This window comes from Pleuronectes platessa, chromosome 3, assembly GCF_947347685.1.
Source record: "Pleuronectes platessa chromosome 3, fPlePla1.1, whole genome shotgun sequence".
Taxonomy (NCBI): domain Eukaryota; kingdom Metazoa; phylum Chordata; class Actinopteri; order Pleuronectiformes; family Pleuronectidae; genus Pleuronectes; species Pleuronectes platessa.
This window is the reverse complement of record NC_070628.1, coordinates 8,500,672-8,523,030: the sequence shown is the minus strand read 5'-3', so window position 1 is coordinate 8,523,030 and position 22,359 is coordinate 8,500,672. Positions and strand designations below refer to the sequence as shown.

General features: G+C 41.5%; 2 protein-coding genes across 4 annotated transcripts; one reads left to right on the top strand and one right to left on the bottom strand.

Annotated features, from left to right (window-relative positions):
• The first annotated feature begins 1,658 nt into the window (after positions 1 to 1,658).
• rps3a (ribosomal protein S3A) lies at positions 1,659 to 5,032 on the top strand. The gene is made up of 6 exons (XM_053418407.1): positions 1,659 to 1,820; positions 2,439 to 2,542; positions 2,772 to 2,959; positions 4,111 to 4,319; positions 4,504 to 4,613; positions 4,861 to 5,032. The coding sequence occupies exons 1-6, from the start codon at positions 1,759 to 1,761 to the stop codon at positions 4,986 to 4,988; spliced, it is 801 nt and encodes a 266-aa protein (XP_053274382.1). The 5' UTR covers positions 1,659 to 1,758; the 3' UTR covers positions 4,989 to 5,032.
• Positions 5,033 to 5,724: 692 nt separating this feature from the next.
• Positions 5,725 to 21,392, bottom strand: sh3d19 (SH3 domain containing 19). Of its 3 annotated transcripts, none has more exons than XM_053419516.1 (21): positions 21,159 to 21,392; positions 15,689 to 15,728; positions 14,054 to 14,094; positions 13,758 to 13,797; positions 13,444 to 13,576; positions 12,798 to 12,981; positions 11,758 to 12,711; positions 11,064 to 11,177; positions 10,832 to 10,944; positions 10,094 to 10,134; positions 9,780 to 9,993; positions 9,613 to 9,681; positions 9,363 to 9,500; positions 9,206 to 9,278; positions 8,375 to 8,505; positions 8,217 to 8,275; positions 7,905 to 8,134; positions 7,104 to 7,153; positions 6,800 to 6,986; positions 6,115 to 6,221; positions 5,725 to 6,029 (listed from the first exon to the last, which is right to left on the bottom strand). In XM_053419516.1, the coding sequence occupies exons 1-21, from the start codon at positions 21,229 to 21,231 to the stop codon at positions 5,919 to 5,921; spliced, it is 3,102 nt and encodes a 1,033-aa protein (XP_053275491.1). In that variant the 5' UTR covers positions 21,232 to 21,392; the 3' UTR covers positions 5,725 to 5,918. The 3 variants fall into 3 exon arrangements, with proteins under 3 accessions (XP_053275491.1, XP_053275492.1, XP_053275493.1); XM_053419517.1 differs by having other exon boundaries at positions 6,115 to 6,218; XM_053419518.1 differs by having other exon boundaries at positions 12,798 to 12,960.
• Between the last annotated feature and the right edge of the window lie 967 nt (positions 21,393 to 22,359).

The window sequence follows — 22,359 nt, the reverse complement described above, 5'->3', positions numbered from 1 at the left end:
TCATAGGACTCGTTTGCTGCAGCTCAAATGTAGACTTTTCAAAATTAGACCTCGATGAGCCTTTGCTGACCTTTTGGATCGAAGATAAACCTGCCTCATTATTTCTCTAACAGGGCTCTGTAGAGATAATGATCATCTTTTGCTCTCTTTCTGCCGTCCTTTGTTATAAAGTCTTACTGTCCAAGTATAATGTTATGATTTCTGCACATAACCTAGGATATAAAACAACAGTTAAATCAATGAGTGATAGCAAAAAGCTGCATTTTCAGTTTGTGTCTGACTAAAGCAATAAAGATTCATTTGAAAATACACTGAAATCTGAGAAGTGCATTAATGGTTAAGACAGAAAACTCCAAACAGACCAAACTTCTCACATAAGCCATTAATATACCTTTGACAAACAATACAGGAGACATTTAGATTAAATATTTAGGTATTTGCTGAAGTTTCATTTCCTTTTTCAGATAGGAACATACAAGTGTGTTTACTTTACCAACTGTCTGATCAACTGTCATTTAACATCCCAGCAGTGTGCCTGCATCATCCGTATGACTACCCCTCACAAACACTGACAACTATGAACAGCTTTTACACTTTGAATTTAACCCTCTGTTGCCAGTTTATTAGGTACACCCAGCTAAAACTAATACTCATAACTGACAGGTATTTCTATTATTTTGTCCACCCCACATTCATCAATGAGGGGACACTTAAATACCCTTGCCTCTGTATAAAATATATTATGATTCTACAGCACCATATCCTGCATCATTTAAAAATGAGTGTGAAGTTGAATCAACTCTTCTAGACGTCATCGAAGTGGAATTAATTGCAGGGTTGTTGTTTTAAACAGAGCTACATTTAGGAAGGGTAAACTGCACCCGCGTTTTACCAACAGACAACATTCTACCCTTTGTTATAGCAACAGAGAGGGTGGATAACACACCTTCATGACGTGAGCACACCTAGAGACTGGCTCGTCCTGATGGGGGGGTCAAGGATCATGGCACCGTTACAAGATACATGGATTAAAAATAAAAATAAAAGCTTTATATGCTTTCCTGTTTGAAAATCATGTATTTTGAAAGGAATTCAGAAACAGAGACCAAAGTAAGTTTTTTGCTTTATCTGTCACATATACCCCCCCCCCCCCCCCCTAAAAAAAGATGTCCTGAAAACGTATATCCACACTTTCTCGAGATACTTTACTCATATTTTTTATATTTTGCAAAACATTTTATATATATACTATGTCTCGTGTTGCAATGTGGTCTGCTCAAAAAATATAAAATTATCCACCATTTGCTTGCTGAAACATTGACTGCATATATCACCCAAACAAATTTAAGCAGGCTGCACAACCATCTGTATTATCAAGTAATTCATCAGGTTAATAATTCAATATATTTATTTCATGTTTGTTTTTTGTTATTTTAGTTTGGACTAAAATGGATGAACTTCATCAGTCCAATCTGTACAGCTTGCCAGTACTCAAAATTAAGCTATGTAAATCAAAGTTATACAGTAATCATTAAACGTCACTGTCTGTATTATCTGGGAATAAACTTCTTAAAATATAATATTAAGTATTTAGTTCCATAGATAGACCACACTGAAGAAAGATATTAGGTTTGACCAGCAGGGGGAGCCCGAGGAGGCAACAAAGACTCGCGAGATCACACTCAAGTCTCAGGGTTTCTGCTTCTTTAATTCTCGCGGGATTTCCTCCTTCTTCCTCTTTCACTCCCTGTAGCCAACATGGCAGTCGGCAAGAATAAGAGGCTGACCAAAGGCGGCAAGAAAGGTGCCAAGAAGAAGATGTAAGTAGCCCATTTATGCTCAGACACACCGAACAGGCTTCGTGCTTTTCACCGGGGCCATTTCGGTGCGAGAAATGTGAAGGATGAAGCCGATTAGAGGTGGATGATCCACGGGGGCCGGTGCTCGTCTCATCGGCGCCGGCCTCAGTGGCGCTGGAGACCTGGTAGCATAGTCTGGTTTCAGTCTGAAGCGTGAAGTCACGGCTGGGGACGATATAAACAAACGTGTGTTTTTAATTAAACATGTTCGAGTGAGTTGATAAATTTGAGAGTTTAGTCTCGCGTGTGCAAACAGCGACGATATTTGCTAAATGTTAGCATGGCGTTAGCTTAGCTTAGTCGTTAGCACGGCAGTCAAACTAGCCAGCAGTAAGCTAACAGAAATGCTATTAAGACAACCTGGTTGTTTTGCTCGATCTCCAGTGAGTTGGTTATGTAGACGTCAAATCCTCCATGCTGGTTCACGCCAACTGGACTGGTTCCCTGTATGTCGGGGCTTGGTTAACCAGTTTACCCGCAGCCAGTCTCACAGGCGCTCTGATCCGTGCACTCACATGGACGCTGCTGACCTGTGGGCTGTAATGTCCCGTCATCTAACCGCCTCTCCTTCCTCTGCAGCGTGGACCCTTTCTCCAAGAAGGACTGGTACGATGTCAAGGCACCCGCCATGTTCAACATCCGCAATATTGGCAAGACCTTGGTCACCAGGACTCAGGGAACCAGTAAGTATTGATGGTTTTATTTAGTAATATGTGTGATATTGTTTCGATGGGTTCTGTTCATGGGGCTGTCATTAAGAATGTGTTTATAAAATGGGATATAAATGAGCATTGGACATGTGACCATGCTTCCAAAATGCATATGGCCACCCATTCCACTGGTCATTACTCCCAGTGTGACAGATCCACGTCTTTTCCCCTTTTTTAACTTGTTTCCCTTGTGATCATCCAGGAATTGCCTCCGATGGTCTGAAGGGACGTGTGTTCGAGGTGAGTCTGGCTGACCTGCAGAACGACGAGGTGGCCTGCCGCAAGTTCAAGCTCATCACCGAAGATGTTCAGGGCAAGAACTGCCTCACCAACTTCCACGGCATGGACCTGACCCGCGACAAGATGTGCTCCATGGTCAAGAAGTGGCAGGTAATGGTTGTTTAAAAAAATAAAGGAACTTGGGATCTCCATGTTTCATTGTAGTTTACGTGCTGAAGGACTCTCCTACAAGAATAAACCAATACTAACTTAACATTAACTTATTAGTTCTGAAAATCTTGGTTACAGGATGAGAAAAGTTGACAAGGTTGTATTCCTCAAAGGTTAATGATTATGCAAACTTTGTTTTCTAAGGAGAGAAATGGTTGGTCTATTTTAGGAATAGTTATTTACGCACAGGGGAAGTCACTGGAGCATCATTGATATGAAGCTTTGGGTTCTCAGGACATTTTATGAAACTGCCATTGAACAATCTTCTCTAGGTGCTAAATTAACTTCAGTCAAATAACTATGGAGAGTTGTTAAAGAGCTTCTGGTTGCAACTAATGGGCCGATTAATAACAATAAATTCAATTGAAAAGGCAATGAGCTGTCGTATGAATTTCTCCTGTCTCTCCTTTCAAGAGAGAATTCAACATAATACATGGTTGCTTATCTAAGTATGAATCATGGCTATTTAAGGTGATTTATAACATTAACAGTTTTGAGTCATTTAGTGAGAGTTCATAGGGGCAACAATTCTAATTAAAGTCTGGAAAACATTGTTCAAGAAGTTTATAGATTCACAGGCTTAGTTTGTTTTATTCTCCAAGGCTTGTTGACTGTTTTATGGTATCTTCATATTTATAAGGAGAGAACTTAATCAAGCACGGACAGTAAAGACTGTATTCATTTAAGCTAGCTCTGCTCAGTAATGGTTGAGAATGAAAATATATAGGGGCATTGAAACTTAAACAGTGCAGCCGTGACTAATGAGGTTTGAACGCTACTTTCTAATCTTGACGGGCCACATTGTCATTTCATTGAGTTGAAGGGGAAGGCAAAATTGGCCATAAGGTGATATTTGATTAAAATCATCATATAAACTTGTCACTGCAAGAACTGCTTAAAAATACTGGATCATTGTGATTCTGTGAATATCCTTTTATAGAATATAATTACATGACAAGTTTATATACCCAAGTTAATTGTGATCACATATTAAGGGCAAAGAAAGAAATTGATGAAGATGCAGCTCTGAAGTTTGATAAATCTTTTTATCTTGGATTTTAATTGATGCTGATGTTGTTCTCTCCACTCAGACTATGATTGAGGCTCATGTCGATGTCAAGACCACCGACGGGTACCTTCTGCGTCTGTTCTGCGTGGGTTTCACAAAGAAGCGCAACAACCAGATCAGGAAGACCTCCTACGCCCAGCACCAGCAGGTCCGTCAGATCCGCAAGAAGATGATGGAAATCATGACCCGTGAGGTCCAGACCAATGACCTGAAGGAAGTCGTCAACAAAATGTAAGTCATGAGCAATTTCTGAGTTATTATTACTGCATGTTCAAGGAATGTCTTGCAGTGTTATTGATTCAAGATGGCTGCATTCATTGGCCTTTGAGCTGTGAATGGATATAGATGTCTTTGGTTTTGCTGATTTGAATTAGTTGCATTTTGGATTAATTTGTTGTATGTTGTCGTATTCCAGGATCCCCGACAGCGTTGGCAAGGACATTGAGAAGGCCTGCCAGTCAATCTACCCTCTACATGACGTCTACGTCCGCAAGGTCAAGATGCTCAAGAAGCCCAAGTTCGAGTGTAAGTGAAACTTCTTTTTTTTCCTCCATATTGTTTCAGTCCCAAATGATCACCTGATCACTGCCCATTGAGGTCAGCTGACATTCCCTCATGACAAAAAGCTGTCCTGGGCTCAGTAACCTCAGAACACGTCTGAGGTCAAAGGTCGCTGCTTAATCACAGCAGTATTTCACTTAAACATGTAATTTGTTACTATCCAGTGACTTTGATGGTCGGACTCAGCTAATAGCCTTGTCTTCTGTTGCAGTGGGTAAACTGATGGAGCTCCATGGCGAGGGTGGTGCTAGCGGTGCCGCTAAGACGACCAGTGACGACACTGGAGCCAAGGTGGAGAGGGCTGACGGCTACGAACCCCCCATCCAGGAAACAGTCTAATGCAAACAACCTGACAGATTTAATAAAAAATGTAAATGACTAAACTACCGTTTGCTCTTGTGTTTTAATTATAGAACTATTACATTTTGTGAATTCGGACAACAAAAGCACAGACAGATCAGTAAGCTCAGAAACTGACGATGTTTAGTTTTCAAAGTTATACTTGAACAACACTTGCCTAATACAGTGTTGTTGGGGTAAGTCCATTTAGTAAATCAGTGTAAATGAGCCTAAAAGACACGTGTCACACAAATTTCTTTCAGGTAGCCATCCTACTTATTAGGGCCCGAGCACTGACATGCAGTGAAGCCCTATTGAAATTGTAAGGATTATTATTCAGGCAAATGGATTGGCCTTTTGAGGGCTTTAACATGCTAAAATTCTTACCAAAGGTTTAGCTTCTCATGTTGACTTCCACTTCATGCACAGACCAGGTGAGGCCTCACTACTGCACAAGTCTACAACAAATCCCTGGATCTTTGCTGCTTTATTTCAAATTTTGTATGTTCCTGAAACTGCAAACACTACACTGGGCATCTTGAGTTTGCAGTTTTAATCTGGTGGAACTGTTTATTATTTCCATGCATTTAAAGACCAAGTTATGAAAAAATGTAATACTTGGTTATTGACCATATTTGTAGTTGGGGGGGGGGGGGGGGGGGACATGACATAGGGAGACAAACCACAAGATGGTGCAAATGGTAAAGAATACAGTTAAAAAAGATTTACAGCCAGATTTAATGTTGCATATTTATTACATTATCAATTCAGTAAACGCTTCATTTTTAAGTTAATGCTGCAGATGATACAAGAGGTTGCACTAATTGGTATAAAAGCTACAGTTCACATAAGTCCTCCACTGCTGAAAGCTCCGGTTTGTCCTCAGGTTTAAATCCACTTGTCATCTTTAGTATGGCAGTTCTTTTTGTACTATCCCAGTACTTGTACATAGTTTTTAGGGACCATCGCTCGTTTCCCCCTCAAATCCCCCAGGAACCACTCTTCATCGATTGTCTCCAGGTTGGTTATAACGTCCCCCATCTGTGACAGAGGAAGACATTAGTTGTTTTCAGAGGATATCTGTGCTTTTTGAATGTTAATGATGGGAACAAATAAATCAGTGTACCTGCAGAGAGAGCTCCTCATCACATTCCGATGTGAAGTTAAACAGAGCTCTGCCTCTTCCACCGGCAGCAGCTTCATTCTGTTGACTGTTAGATGACTGGGAACCTGCTGAGGAGAACATCCAGTACTGGTCAATGACAAATCACAATGGTTGTCGCTAAACAGTGTTAAAGCTGAAACTGGGTAGATAACTGACAATTGATTCTGCAGCTATTTCAACAATCTTTCAAGTCACTGTTCACACAAACTAAGAACAATATTTACCCTCAAATCCTCAGTTGTGAGTAGTTTTCTTTGCAGGATGAAATAGTAAACTGAATATCTATGAGTTACAGACTGTTAATCAAACACAATAAGTAATTTAAGATTTCTATTTGAGCTCTGGTTAATTTCATTGGCCAGTTTTCATCATTTTGTGTCTTGATTAATCAAATAACCAGCAGACTCATCAATAAAGACTAAAGTAATTAGTTGCAGCCACAGCACCAGTCATGTTGTTTGTCACAATTAAAGAACAATAAACATTTGATCATAGATGAAAAAATGTGACTGTAGTTCACCAAAGCACCAACAAAACATTTAACACCACTTTCTAACCGCATGGCTGCTCTGTAACACACTCACTGATGCCCCTGCAGCCAACAACACAATAACAGCGACAAAGCACCACTGTGAGAGCTTCATACCTGTGCTGCTCTCAACAAAAGCCGTAGGGAACATGCCCTCTCTGCCGCTGAGCCGGCCACAGCTCCACTCAGCATTAATGTGCTGGGTGAGCAGGATGCAGTCGCCCTGCTGAAAGGAAAGCTCCTCCTCCGAACCCCCCCCGTAGTCGTACAGAGCCACCACCCAGTCCACGCTGGACTGAGAGGCCTGCAAAGCAAAATGAAACACAAGAAGAGAGCTGAATTTCTGTTTGTTTAATTGACTTATCTTAAACCAACATCTTCTCTATACTGATGTCAATGCATTTATTTAGGAACTGGTTACCTGAGCAGGTTTGGCCAACTCAGTGTTTGCACCTGGAGAGGCCACCATGCCTGTGGAGAGGAAATAGGTCAAGGTTATTAAAAATATAAAAGCATGCTGTTTTATCATTAGTGTTGCATGCAACGTCTATGTAGCAGCTTCCATGGAGGATGCAGAGGTCAAGGGCCAAGCTGGCCTAAAACAGATAGTTGTAGGGAAACAGAAACCAAGTTGTGAGGTGTTTACTTTAGATAGTAGTGTTGACTTTATAATCACTCGTGGATTCCTAGAAAACATTACATCGAAACTGTATTTCTGAACTCCAGGCCTCAGGTTCACTGTTGAGTGGAGAGACCTTCAGTAAAAAGCTTTCTAATGAAAGAGAAACAGATTCCTGACGTGCCACTGAGGGAAATCTGAACACAAAGGAACAAGATGGAGAGAGGCTCTTCACTCAGAGACACTGCCACTCTTTTGTTTCAGAGATTAAGACGTTAACATGTTAACACAAACTCAATTACCAGTCAGCTCTATTGCTCGGATACAAAAAGAAGTACAGTGACTCTCTTGCTTAAATTCTGCAACAAATCCGTCATGTTTTGATTCAGAACTGATGAAAACTATTGAAGACATAAATGTTGAATCACAACTGAATTGAATAGTTTCTTTCTCGGTCACATCCCGTCCCTCCACTAAGTGTGACAGAAATCTGTAAATTTGTGTGTATTCCTGACAAAGAATCAAATGAATAGGGGATGAAACACAACCTCCTTGGCGGAGTTGATCAATTGACTTAGTTCTGGAGCTTTCGTGTCATCCTACCGGGCAGGGGGACACTCCTGGGCCCTGTCTGCTGCCGACTGGGAGGTGGAGGCAGATCTTCAACCACCTCCACGAAGTTAAGAGGGAAGATCCCAGTGTAGACGCCGTTCTGTCCCCGAGCCCAGTCGTCTCCGACGTACTCCTTCAGCTGGATCACATCCCCCTCGGAGAAGGACAGCTCGTCACTGTGCTCCCCCTCGAAGTCGAACCTCGCCACGCAGCGTGGACCACTTCACAGGATGCAAACACACTTCAGGTGAGGTGAGGCTGTAAAGACCCGTCCAAAGATTATAGTTTGTCTAAAAGTTTTACCTGGCTGTTGCAGGTGGAGGCCTCGGTTTCCTTTCAGGGAGGGTTTTTGGTGAATTTGACTGTAAAGAGAGTTGAAATGTATTGATTATTTCAAGGAATCCTTATTCATCACGTATATTTATAAATAAATCAGCCTTATTTCAATAGTTCAAACTTACCAAGACTTTGACATAATTGACAGGAAAGAAACCAGAGGATCCCCGACAGGTTCCTCTGTACCACTCGCTGTCCACCGGCTCCACCATGGTCACAACATCTCCTTCTCTCAGGGCCAGCTCTCCTGGACCCTCTGTGAAGACAATACACATCAGTTATCTAATGGCGTCACACAAATACCCAAACCTACACAAAAACATCCACATCATTGTTTTCAGTATCTATGTTTTCAGACATGAACAGGCTCGAAAAAGGATTATTGTGCTTTCAGTCTTTATGGAAACAAAGTCACACAAGTGTCAAATGTATTTTAACCTTTTTTTACAACATCAAATAACAAATTGAAACTAAACTTATCAGAAACATGAACACAACTAACTAAAAGGGAAGACACCATCTTTGAGAAAAACTGATACGAAGTGTACTTTGTTTGGTTTTGTCCAGGAGACAGGGTTTATAACCTATACTGCAACCAGCCACCAGGGGGCGATTAATATGATTTGGCTTAACTATTTATACATCTTTATATACAGTCTATGGCTCAGTTATATAAATATTCCATTGTTGTATATGTATATGTCCAATGTATATATAATTACAGGTTTTTATATGTGTTAAAAAAAAGAATATTATAAAAGCTCCCAGATGATTAAACTGGAAAGTGGAATTTCTAAGTAAAAGCCACCATATGTTAACAGGACCTTACCATGAAGCCCAAACAGAGGATGGATTTTCAAGATAAAAGCCCCCAGATGGTTATAGGACATTACCAGAATCCCAAATACACAATGGATTTAGTGTTATTTCACAATCAGAATAAACGGATGTATCACCTGGGGTGAAGTCATGGATGACCTGCACCTTTAGCCCATAACCGTCTCCACCTGCAGCGCTTGTTGCGGAGCTCTGTTAAGAGACAATAAGGATGTAAAAGTGAGGCTCAAGTATCAGGAACATGTTTTCTTTACTCATGACTGAAGGATAAGTTACCTGTGGTGGGGACACGTCTGCAGTAAGAGGAGTTATAACCGTCATGCGAGACCTGGGGACTTGTCCTCGGATGTCTCCGACCTGGCACTCGAAAGTATTATGGTCAATCTCCGCCAGCAGGAGAAGAACTTCATTTTTCTATTGACAAAGAGGAAAACAAAGATTAGATTAGATTACAGACAATCCAGAAAGTAGAGCATTAAATTTAATCCACTTTTAATGTGAAAGTCGGGGAATCTAGTTTGGTCACCTGAAGTGACAGCTCCCCTGTGTTGCTGCCATTGTAGTCATTGGCTGCAATTCCATGTGGAAGCTCAAGCTGGTGAGAGAAAGCAAAAAGAAAATGGAACATGAGCTCATGGTGGTGTAGGTGAAACAGTATGGCAGCACAGAGCCGTGCAGTGGGATCTGTCTCACCGTGTATTTGTTGTAGAGACGGTGGCCCGGCTTGGGCCTCGGAGGTAAGACGGGTCTTTTCCCTCGGGGCTTCTTAGCCTGTGGTTTAGGAGAAACGTCCCATGGTACTGACTGGGATCGACCCGCGGCCTGGAGGCTGGGTGGGGGAGGTCTTCCCGGGCCTGCTTTGGCTGGAGGTGGGCGAGGTGGGAGTTTTTTGATGGTGCTGGCTCTCCTAAGGTGCAACAACAACATCATCGAGGTGAGAGGTGTAAACATCTTTATCCAGTGAAACTAACATTTCAAACCCTGGAGGATTTACTCCTCTCACTCACCGAGGTGGTAGCGATGGCTCTGGTCCAAATTGGGAAAAGTCCTGCAGAAGATTGAGGATTTTCTTTATTAGCACTAAAACAGACTCATTGAGCGGTTTACAGTGGTGGAAACCAGAGTAACCACGTAACCACACAAAGCATTCGGACACAGCTGAAGAGACGACAGGAGTTTGTTTGTGGAAAGCTGAGGAAATAAAGCAGGGAAACTTTCTCCACTAGAAATGTATTGTCATTGTATTGCACCACAGATTGTAAATAAAGATGGACAATGAATCTCTTCTAGCTCCTACTTTCCAGATATAAAGCCCAATTATCCCAGATTCAAACTCTTGCGCCAAGGTCCCCCCGATACACATGCTCGACCAATTGCAAGTCAGTCTCAGCTGTCAACCATCACATTTCCCCCCGTTTTCATAACATTAAATAAGAACTTCGACTTGTATGTTGACTTTTTGGTTTGGCCCATGTCCCATCCACTAACAATGGAGGAGGTGATATGTGTGAACTATAATGTGGACAGCCACCAGGGGGCAATGAGACCCTTTGGCTTCAATTTCTGGGAGGTGTTGTATCATCCATCTCAACATACCGTCTGTGAATTGTACAAAATACATCTGAGGGAAAGTGCTCCTTTTAAAAGAAAACTAATGAAACAAAGCATATTTTTGCTTAAATGCATGTAAGGTCAATTAGTGTTTGTGAGTGAGTTTCATGTTTGATAGCTCCTGGAGGTCTTACCTGTGAAGGGAGGACGGGTGTGGAGATCTGCCTGTTGATGACTGAGGAGCGCATGGAGCCCACAGGCTTCTGAACAGGCAGAGGAGGAGCACTGTCCTGAAAAGTATCTGAGACTGAGAAGAGACATGTCTTTACTATAATGTTCTGAAAACACCGGCTCCATTACCAACACAGGTGTAATGTCAGTAACTCACAAACAGACCACGTGTCATGTGATGTGTTGTGGACTCACATGAGGCCGTTTTGCTGGGGACCCGGATGGTGGTTGGTCTCCTCGTGATACTCTGTCTGGGGAAGGAGACTCCGTTACTGTCCACACTGCGCTGAGGCTCCGCTGGGACGTGATCTGAGGGGAAAGACACTTGACTTCACTGCTGAGTATTTACAGCAAACAGTAAATACAAGCCCTGCAGCACAGGTTAGTGCTCTGTTATCTGAACGAGTATTTCTACTTGATACTCTTTGTAGTTTTTTCTTACACTCGCTCACGTTGATAATTTGGAAACATCTCTGATGATTTCACAATTAGCAGTGCGTTCCTATAGTTGCATGTGTTGTGAGTTTTTGCAGTGCATGTGTTGTTTTCTTATTTTGCAGTGTGATGATGTCTCTCAGCCACAGTAGCATATAGGGCTAGGGTTATACGACTCTGGGAATGAATGGTTGTATGTCTCTGTATATCGGTTCTATGAGACGCTGACACACTGTCCAGGATGTACCACTTTATCTCGACTAGTGTCAGCTGGGATTGGTTCAAACCTCTTGTGACCCTTAAAGGATAAGCAGGAGATGTTTATTCTGATTGAGGCACATCCGTTTGTCACATTGTTTTAAAAGGGGCTTTATATAGAAAGAGTTGTCAAACTAAACTTATCTGCTGTAATCTGAAAATATTAATTCGATTTTATTCTACACAACCTACTTACTTGATGGCGGGTTCACATACTGGTTCTCAGTGGACATGGAGGTGGAGTTGTGGTTGTTGAAGTTCAGGTTTGGTTTGAGAGGCTCTTTGAAGGGCTTCACTGGAGGTGCAGGAGGAATCGGTGAAATCTCCCCTTCATCGTCGATGCTGTCGGTTCTGGTCAGTAACGGAGGACGGGACCTGCCTGGGACGGGCCCCTTCCTGTGTAAAGTCTCGAGCTCTTCTTTTATCGCCATCCCCACTGGTTTCTTAGGGGGCTGAGGTCTCGGGTCCGGTGCCTGGATCTGGGCTGATTGTACGGACAAGACGTTCTGGTAGACATCATCCGCGCTGAACTGAGGTTTGAGCGCCGCAGAGGGTTTGGCAGCAACTGCAGGTTTGCTGAAGGACTTCCTGGTTCGAGGCTCTGGTTTGACTGGTTCTGCCACATTTCCCTCCTCCGTCTGGCTCTCGAAGGCCTGGATCCTGGCGCGGATGTTACGTTGACTCATGCTGGCGCTCATCTCGCCAACAGCATCTTCACCCGCAGAGGCCTCGTCTGATTGGTTCTCCTCACCAAAGGCCTCTAATAGCTCCTGTAGATATTTATTTGAAGATAAGTCCTCGGGATCAGAGGGAACGGCGTCACTGTCTTCACTGAGTTTGATCAAAGACTGAACCTCGACCTCCTCTGGAATCACCGGCTTTCTGGATTTTCTACGAGGAAGCGGAACTGGGCATTGACGAGGTTCGGAGTTTGAAGAGGAGGAAGTAGTTTCGGCGGGAAAGTCCCAGTGTACAGTCACAGATCTGGTGTGAGGGGGATCTGCTTGGTTGGGTTGTTGTACGTCAGATTTAGATCCACTTTGATCCTCAGTGTTGGTGGATGTGGTCTTTGTTCCCACAGTTTCAGAGGGCAGCCCTCTGTCCGCTAGCTTCAGCCGCGACGGCCTCGGGGGCTTCTTTGGTTTTTCACCTGGAAAGAAAAGTGAACAAACATCTTGAGAAACCGACTGACACTTGAAGCTTCTCGCCACCAGTAGGGATTCCTGTGTGTCTCACCGGCAGATCTGTTCTCAGCCGACTGTGGAGCCGCACTGGTTTGTGGGACGGGGGCGGCGGCGTCCTCCCTCTCAGGGTCGGTCTGTGTGGCGCTTGTAATGGTCCAGCGGGGGGCTGCTGTGGGCCTGACCACGTGATCCTCCTGGGTCTTCTCCTGGATCACCTGGTCATAGGATGGTGGAGGCTGAATCATGAAAGACACACACATACGCACGCACAAGCACACACACGCTCTAGTTAATACTTAATACCATTAAAGGAGGTAAACTGAGGAGATGACCTCCTCAGTTTACTTTGACTAGTTACCTATACTATAATTTTCAAGTTGTGGCAATTGATGCTTACACTATAAGGTAATTCTGTGCTTGGTTTGTATATATATTATTTCATAAGAACTGTTTGGTTCTTTTTGGCAGTTTCGGTTCTGACCCGGCCCTTTGCTGCATGTCTGCCCCACTTTTCTCTCCACATTTCAAACTTACTCTGTCCTGTCATTAGAGGCTGAAATCAAAATGAAAAACTATTCTCGGACAAACCAGAGCCACAGCAAATACACACCAAGAGAAGCCTCCACAAACAGGTTTATATCAAAGAACAAAACATTGTTCCTATATGAAAATCACACTTGTGGATTCAAAGTCTGTACCTGGGAGACGATCTGGACGTCTGCCGACCAGCCTGACTGAGGAGAGGGAGGAGGGAAAACCACAGAGGATCCTGCTGGGAACCAGTTGTTACTGATCAGAGGTTCGGCTGAGACGATGGTGATCTCTGGTCGCCTGAAAGCCAAACAAGAAAGAACCATCAGGGCCTGAAACACGACCGACATACATCTACACATCCACATTGAATACCTGGTATTTCTGCCACATCCAACACACTAGATATTACTTCAGAGGGCATGAGTGAGAATAAGTAAACATGAGCAGACATTCCATTGAGGGAAACTGTTTAAATTACCTTCTGTCTCTGGCCTGGTCGCTCTGAGAGGTTGTTCTTGCTGAAGAAAGGGAAATAAAAGGTGAAATAAACCTGTGTTATAGTTTGATTTACATCTGCATATATCACGTTATTAAGCTTTTCTACTCTTCTGATTGGAGCTATGTAGATCTCACTTTCAACAACCCATGATACCATTGTTAAGTTACTGGAGGAAATCTTTAGCTCAAATTGTACAAAATAACCAAATAAAAATGCTACATTAGTAAATACTTCAAATACATCTTTTAAACAAAGACTTCCAACAACAAACTTACTTCGTTTGATTGCAGCTCGTATGGAAGACAGAGGACCTTGACTGAAAAACACAGGAGAACCATTCATCAGTGTGGTGTGGGACACGTACAGACCAGAGAGGGTTCATACCTGTGTGGTGACTCAGTTAACAGAAAGAGACTCGCCCCTGGTCAGTACTGTTCAGAAGACTCTATACAAGCACTGCATATACCATTGAAGTCGATTTATGCAAAGATTTAAGATTTAAATAACATCTTAACTAAAAGGTGAGATAAAGGAAACTGGATAGGAAAAGGTAAGTGCTAGTAAAAATGTAATAAAAAAAAAAAAATTGATTGAAAAATGGCAGACACTACTTTTATATTTGAATTTTTAATCAATTTGATGAAGTTATTTATGCTATATGCACATTTTTGTATTCATTATAATTGCTTAAGGGGTAAATATACACTGAACTATAGAAGAGGAACATGTGATTAAAAGCAGATAAGAACAAGAGAAGAAACATGAACATTATATAAATAAAATATATAAAAATATGAAGATTCACTTAAACATTTTAAATTCAAATCATCTCCAGACAGAAACTAACCACTTCTCGTCTTTCTTGTCCTCGGGCTGTTTTTCCTCACAGAAGATGTCGACGTATTATTTTCTAATCCTTTAATATCATTACTTCACGCAGCACTGTCATCATGTTACGATTCCCCTTCTTTTCTCTCTCTCTCTTTTTAAAAAGACCTGAGGTGTTTTCTCTGATCAGTGTCGTCCGTGACTCCACCAACGTAAACAGGAGCAGGCTCGTCGTTACCCTGCTCATTAAGAACTGTAAGGCTGTGGCAGGGTGACATGAACTATCAGGGGAAAGAGAAGCGATCCTCTCTCTCCTCCTGGTTCCACGTGAGAAGCTGGAAACACACGGATCTTAAGGCGGAACACAAGCTGCGTATTATTCTCTATCTCTCTCACTAATAATAATAATAATAATATTAATTATTATAAACGTTATTGATGAAGCACCTTCCGTTGACCTATTTCCAACTCTTTCAATATCAAAAATAAGCTTTCTTTCATTTAAAGTGCTATATATATAAATCCATGCAATTTATCGCCATTAAACAAACATGTATAGTGCCTTTGATGCTTTTGAGGGTAAACATGACCAGACAAGGAGATCAAATTAGAATAAAGCAATGGAACATGAGCTGAGAGTCTCAGCCTGAGACCAGACATAGAACATTAAAAGATAGAAACATATATATCAAATAGGAGTGCAAGGTCATTTAAGGCTGTGAAAGTGAGCAATAACATTTTTAAATCAATAGGAATTTCCGGGACGGTTGTAGGGGGGATGTTTTGAGATGTCTATCAGTCTGCTGGATGTTATTTGACATTTCAGAAAGATAAGCACCGACAAACTGGTGGAATTAGTAAACAAATCAATTCTCCTGTTGACATCCACTCTGTCTGTCAGTCAGTCAGGTTTGATCAGCTCATTGTTTGGTCCCTTCACAACCTCATCATCAGCAGATCTGAATGTTAAAGAGACAGTGAGTCTAATCCCAGCACCACACACACAGAGGCTGGAGCTACTGGAGCTACTGGAGCTACTGGAGCTAATATATAAACCCACAGGTCAAGGAGAACTAACTCACCTGCAGTGTAAAAGCTCTGGTTTGGTTCTTTCAGGACGATCTGGAGGAGGAAACAGTTTCATAAGTGATGAGCAGCAGAAAACACATCAATAACATATGGAGGCTAGTGTTCAATGATTTGCTTCATCAGCCACAATGAATATAAACACACATTAACAGTTAAGATTCATAGTTAGAACTCACAGTGTGTGAGTAAATCATTAACTTTATTATGTGGAGACAACAGAAGACATGTTGTCTGGTCTTGTGTAGACAAAGGGACGTTTGTCATTGTGAAACTTTATTTTATGCCACATGTTGTATTGGCCGACTCGAATATCTTTGGAGCAGGAAAAAAAACATGGTTTATTGTTTCCTGACTCTGCTCAGACACTTTGAAGTTTAATTTATATAAAGATTAAAGCACTAACTTTCTGAAGGTGAGTTAATATCACCACTTTAACATGCCACAAAGTGTTTATTCAATTTATGATACCAATAATCTGATAAATGAGACGACAAGGGGGCTATATCAATTATATGAGGACAGTATTAAATATAGAAAAGAGAGAGTATAAATAAGAATAAAAACAGATCTACTAAATACAATAACAGTAGAACTATTATCTATACAAGGTTATTTTTTTTTTACTGTTGACGTACACTACACACTTCACTTCACTACACTACACAGAATCAGGACTTTAATGTGAGCCTGAATAACTTTTGACACTGTGGCCACAAGGAGCAACTACACTGCAAAGAAGTGAGAGTAACACAGAACAGACATGAAGTCAGCAAACTGAAGCAGATATTCAGTTATATAAACTTTTATAAACAGCTAACATTAGCCATCGTAAGCTACTGGTCAGACCAGAACAAGACTGTGGAGAGGGTTTGGATTTAAATGACTTCATTTTGACTTATATATATACATCTAGTCTGACTAGATTAGGACAGTGTGAACTAGAAACACCTCACCCCGACCAGCCGGATCAACGATTAAATCTTGATGAACCAGTTGTCTTTACTGTAAATGAACCAGTTAATGAAGGTGCAGGTCACAAATCATCAACGGCTCCAGAGCTGCGACGCATTTCAAAGCATTGTCACTGAAACCTTGTGCCGTCAAAACACCCGTTTGATATCTTCTGATTCCTTATCAGCTGTAAGATAAACAGATGGATACACAGACTACAGCAGCTGACTAGGACCCAAGAAACTAAACAATAACACAATCTAACAGAACTGGACGTTGTTATACAAATCTGAACTTTAAAATTCAGAAAGCAAATATGTGCCAGTCACTCTTTCACTTCATCCCTTAATCAAACAACAGGTTCATTAGTTAGCAGCTGGGCTAAGGAACAATATCAGTAAAACAAACAGTGTAATCTATCAAGAGGCAGTTTCCTTATTAAAGAGTGAAACCTGTAGAGACACTGGAGAGGCTGTGGGTGGAATCAGCTCAGGTTGCTGTTGTCGCCTCTGGCCTGAAACCAGCAGCTCGTCTGCAGCCACATCCACCTGTCACACCTGTTACTTATCATGGGCCTCACTCCCACTCACTCAGTTTTCACTTTGGAAAAACATGCGAGAGAGCAGCGTCTCTGCTTTCAATCAACGAGGAAAGACACAGATTCAATCTGGAGTTTGAAATGAAGTCACTTCCTTGAGGCCGTGTGGAGCGAGAGCCTGGAGGTGGATGAACCAGAACCCTGAACACAACTTTCCTCACATAACAAAACCCTTACCTGTTGTGATGAGTTAAATAGAAAATCTGTCGGTACATTTCCAGTAAGATCCTCTCTCCCAGTTCAGCGACTGACTGACTGAGTGGGTGTGTGTGTTTCAAAGAACCTGACGCGGAGGCCGTCACACACCCACAGACAACACACAGGAGAGGGAGGGCCCTGGGATATCTCACCTCTCCTGTGTTTACGCGGCCACTCTCAATAACCTGGAATGTGACTATTCAGGAAGTGCTGGTGTTACTAAAAGACACCGTCACTGTCATTTGCCTACAGAGGGAGAGGTCATGGTTATGTTCAGGTGAATCTGTGACACTCATGACCGTGAAAAGAACATTTCCTTAGGATTAGTATGTCCCTTTCTACAAGCAGAAGTTTAATATTTTTAGAGGAGCTTAAAACTGGAGAGGGATTATGAATGTAAAGGGCAGGCTGTGAAATAATTTGTTCTCCATAAATACCATCTTCATTCACAGGAGCTGGTAGAAAAGGGAGAGATGGCCTTGACAATCAAATGATATAAGAACATTGACTGAGATATGTGATTCAATTAAAGGACAAGGTGTAACCCTTCCAACAAAATGTTTGGGAAGAGTCAGAAAGACCAAAGCAAACTGTGGAAGTAAGTTAAAACCAGAAATAGAGAAAATGTTGTATTACTTATATTAATGTGATCTCCTTAATGTGTATTTAAAAATTATTCCCTGGGAAATTGAAGATGTCCAGAAATGCCACGATGTTAAAGAAAGTGATAAAAAAAAGATTTGTCTGGAGCCACGCCAAACTTTTATGGATTATTTTTGGCCCGTGTCCCATCAGTCTACCACGCTTTGTGGAAATCTGTTCAGTCGGTTCTGTGTAATCCTGCCGACAAACACACACACACGCACACACACACACACATACATACACACACACAAAACACACACACATAAACAAACAAACTTACGAGCAGGGGTGAAAAAAATTGAAGGAACTCACACAGAAGGAATCTAGAAAGAACTCACACAGATTTAGACTCTTTATAACTGATAAGATTCCTTATCGCTCACACATTGAAAACCAGTGGACGATACACTAAAGTGGGAGGCGGCCTCTTTCTGACAGTTTCAGGGGAGATTCAGTGAATTGAAGTTTTAAAACATTAAATCAGAACGAAATCAGGAAGAACGTCCTAAATGTGAGTGATCGTCGGTTAAAGAGATTTGAGAAAGTTTTGAGAATCATTTCAGTTTTTAGCCAAATAGTCAACTTTGAGAGCTCTCACTTTTTCCTCCTAATTAAACATGTGACCCCGGCCCTGACCTGTGACCTGGCGAGCCCCCTCGCACTGTTTTGAATCCTAATCCAAATCAGTGAGTATCTCCTGGTATTCGTGGGCCGTGGACACTTGGGACCACCCTGTCAACACAGGAGGAAGCTGCTGAAGTCAGCAGGACAGATTCCCCCTCACAGCCGTGCTGTCACTTGAACACATGCTGACATTACTCAGCACAACAGCAGCCGTCGGTGCAGAGCAGCTGGTGAAACGGCAACAAAGGGAAAGCAAGAAAAACAGTCCCAGCCTCTGTGTGTCACGTTACAGCAGAAACTCAGAGCGGTGAAGCAGCAGATCCAGAGTCAGATACAGAGTGTAACTTTAGTCCATTACCAACAGGTTTGTGCAGGTTTGAGGACGAAACTGTTGATATTGAACGTGTCGTATTTATTTATCATGATGTCTGGAACATGCTGAGATAAATGATGCTCAGATCAAGGCCCAAAGTCAATTGCAAAGCATCACATGTTAAAATCCAGAAAGGACTTTGTTGTCAACAGAGGGTCTGGACAAAACTGACCTGTCCTCACTTTAAAGTAAAACAGGACAGAGTGATTCTGACATATTAGGGTGTCAGCAGCCAACATGGAGGTTGAGTCAGAGAAGGTTAGAAGGTGACAGAGCCGACGGGTGAATCACAGTGGAAACTCACTGAATTATGACCAATGCAGTGATGGGATGTGTTTATAATGATGAAAAACCGCAAACACCAGCTTGTTCACATTGAGACTGACAGACGTGCCCGTCCGGCAGCAGGTGGGGTCGGGGTGGGGTATTTTTAGGATGGAGCTGGGACAGTGGATGGAGATATTTGGGCACAGGGCAGTTAGAGATGTAAAGTACTTTCACACAAGGTGTTTCTAAGAAAAACCAGGAGCAAAGAAAGCTGTTGTGAAGCTTCATTTCTCTCTCTGAGATCTGAGACAGCTTGTATTCTCCCATATCCGGCTGGTGGCTGCTAACAAAACCTATTGTTTGTTTAGTAAATCATGTAAGTCAGTAGTGAAAGGAAGGAGAGAGCTGTTTCCTCTTCAGCCTCAAACGACACGTGGCACCGTGACGTGTAGAGTTTTAATTAAAAGTCGTGCAGTCAAACTGGTTCTCAGATTCTCAGGTGTGTGAAGACATGGAACAGAGACGACACCCAAGGTCGGTATTAACGATGGAACACAGTTGATATAATTACAAGGTGTCAACTGTAAACTGCTCATTGTGTATCATTGACAGAAGGTGTGTCGGTTTGTGTTTGATTCCCTGGGTATGAATGAAACCATAAATCAAACGGAATGAAACCAAAAAACGCTGTTCTATCTTGTTTCATGTGTAAAATGACAAAAGACAAACGCTGGGCTCCAGAGTCACTTACAGTGTGGAGATGAAAAGATACCAGTTAGCTTTATATATATATATATATACATATATATCTTGAAGCTAGTGTCTGGCTGTAAGACATAAAGTCTAACAGGTGTGTGTCTGATAAGAAATAAAGGAGGATCAGAGGTTCAAAGTTCAAATGCACATGTGTCTCAGAGTTCATTCAGTTCATTGTCTTCATTAACAGGCAGTTTGTCCCAAACAAGCCAACGGAGGTGTTCTTATTCATCTATTTTTTTAAGACTATAAGAGCTTTAATATAATATGAAGGTATTTGTCTATGTGAACAGATCAATTTAATGTTTTAAAGTCCATAGATTAACTGAGCAGGCCAATCTCTTAGCTCCAGGTATCCATTTCTTCTCACAGTAAAAATGTAATTGAGTCATTAAAGGAAGTGTTTTAGTTCCCTACCTGCAAATCATATATGTTTATCTTTTTATAATATCTAATATATCATGTTAAACAGTTGTGTACTTCATGTTTCAAGCCGATGTGGCAGATTTCCCTTGGTTTCATTTCTTCAATCTGACACTTCAAGTTGTTCATGGCATTTTTTTTAACTTTGTTAGGCCACTTTATTCCTCTGTTCCACTTTATTCCTGTGTTCTAAACCATTAGACGTACAAAGACCTCTATGAGGTTACAACTTAAATCACACAACTTTGACCATAGAGTATAAAACAGGTTGTATTATAACTGTGCTGGATTCAACAGGTTTTAAAGACTCTGCTAATAGATTCTCACACACTACAGAAATGAATAGAAACACTGGAGGTCTGACACAGTAGTGAAATTAACCCAGTGGGCTGACCAATCACAACTCTCTACTTTAACAACAGAGAATAAGCCGGGGCCACATGATAAACCGTTATTTGTTCACGCTCACACACACACACACATACAGACACACACAGAGACACACACACACACACAGACAGACTGACAGACACACACACACACACACACAGACACACACACACACACACACACACACACACACACACACACACACACACACACACACACACACACACACAATCTCTACCTGATGTCTGGCCTCTGTCCCGCACTTCTCTGCGCTGCGCCTCGTTCTCATCTTCACGCAAAACTTCATCCATCGCGATTTAACACAATGTTGAGATAAAAAAAAACAACATTAAACCGACGATAAGAGTTTCAGGAGTTTAGCAGCAGCCGGTCTCTCTTCCATTCGTCCACACGGTCGATACCAGCGGCCGCTGTCCACTGAGCACTGGGAGTTTCAGTACGTCCTGCCCACAGCAGCACCGTCCCCTGTCTGCCCTGCACTGGGTGGGTGGTGCCACTCACACACACACACACACACACAGACACTCACACACAAACACACACAGGCACACACAAACACAAACACATACACGTACACGTACACACACCACCATAGACAAGTTTTTTTTAAGTTTCTCAACATTTTGTTCATTAGTTTGGGTTTGTTATTGAGGTTTTAGTGCTTTAGAAAAACTTAAAGTTGCCAATCGATTGACATTATTATATTTATCAATATATTATCATTATATTGATTTACAAGTTGGACATTAAGAATTGAAGGAAAACAAATGGGACAACTATAAACAATGTGAAGATCACACTAGAGCAAACATGTAAGAATCTAAATGTATAAAACATGTGTGGTTTAAATCACTATATTTACAGTAATTTTTTTAGATTTGTTTTGACAACTATTGTTTTTTCTTCGTGTTGAAGTTGTTAAGATATTTATATTTCCTCTTAATTGTATTTTTCCATCATGAAATTCTAAATGCAGCTTAAAACCTCAATGACAGGAAATACTTTCAGGAGGAGATATGATTTGCTCTAACTGTCAAATATTAAAATACAATCATAAAACAAACTAATCAGCCAGTAAAATACACGATAAGAATAAACTTTGATCAACTTCCACGTTTGTGATGGAGTCAAGGCTGTGGGAAGTTGCAGTTTGTCTTTCTTTCCACTAGATGTCGTCACAGATCTGGGCATATTCATATGCTTTGTTGTACCAAGTTAGAAGTAATAAATATATAAATATATGTATATCAAAGTATTATATACTGAACTAAGACTTGTATGAAGAAAACTGAATAATCATCATACATTAATATGGGTTTTTATTAATTTATTTCAGATAAGTTTGATTCTAACTTCAATGTTCAAACTGTGACTTGGAAAAAACCTAACATCCTTCAATCCAGTATAAATGCTGGTTC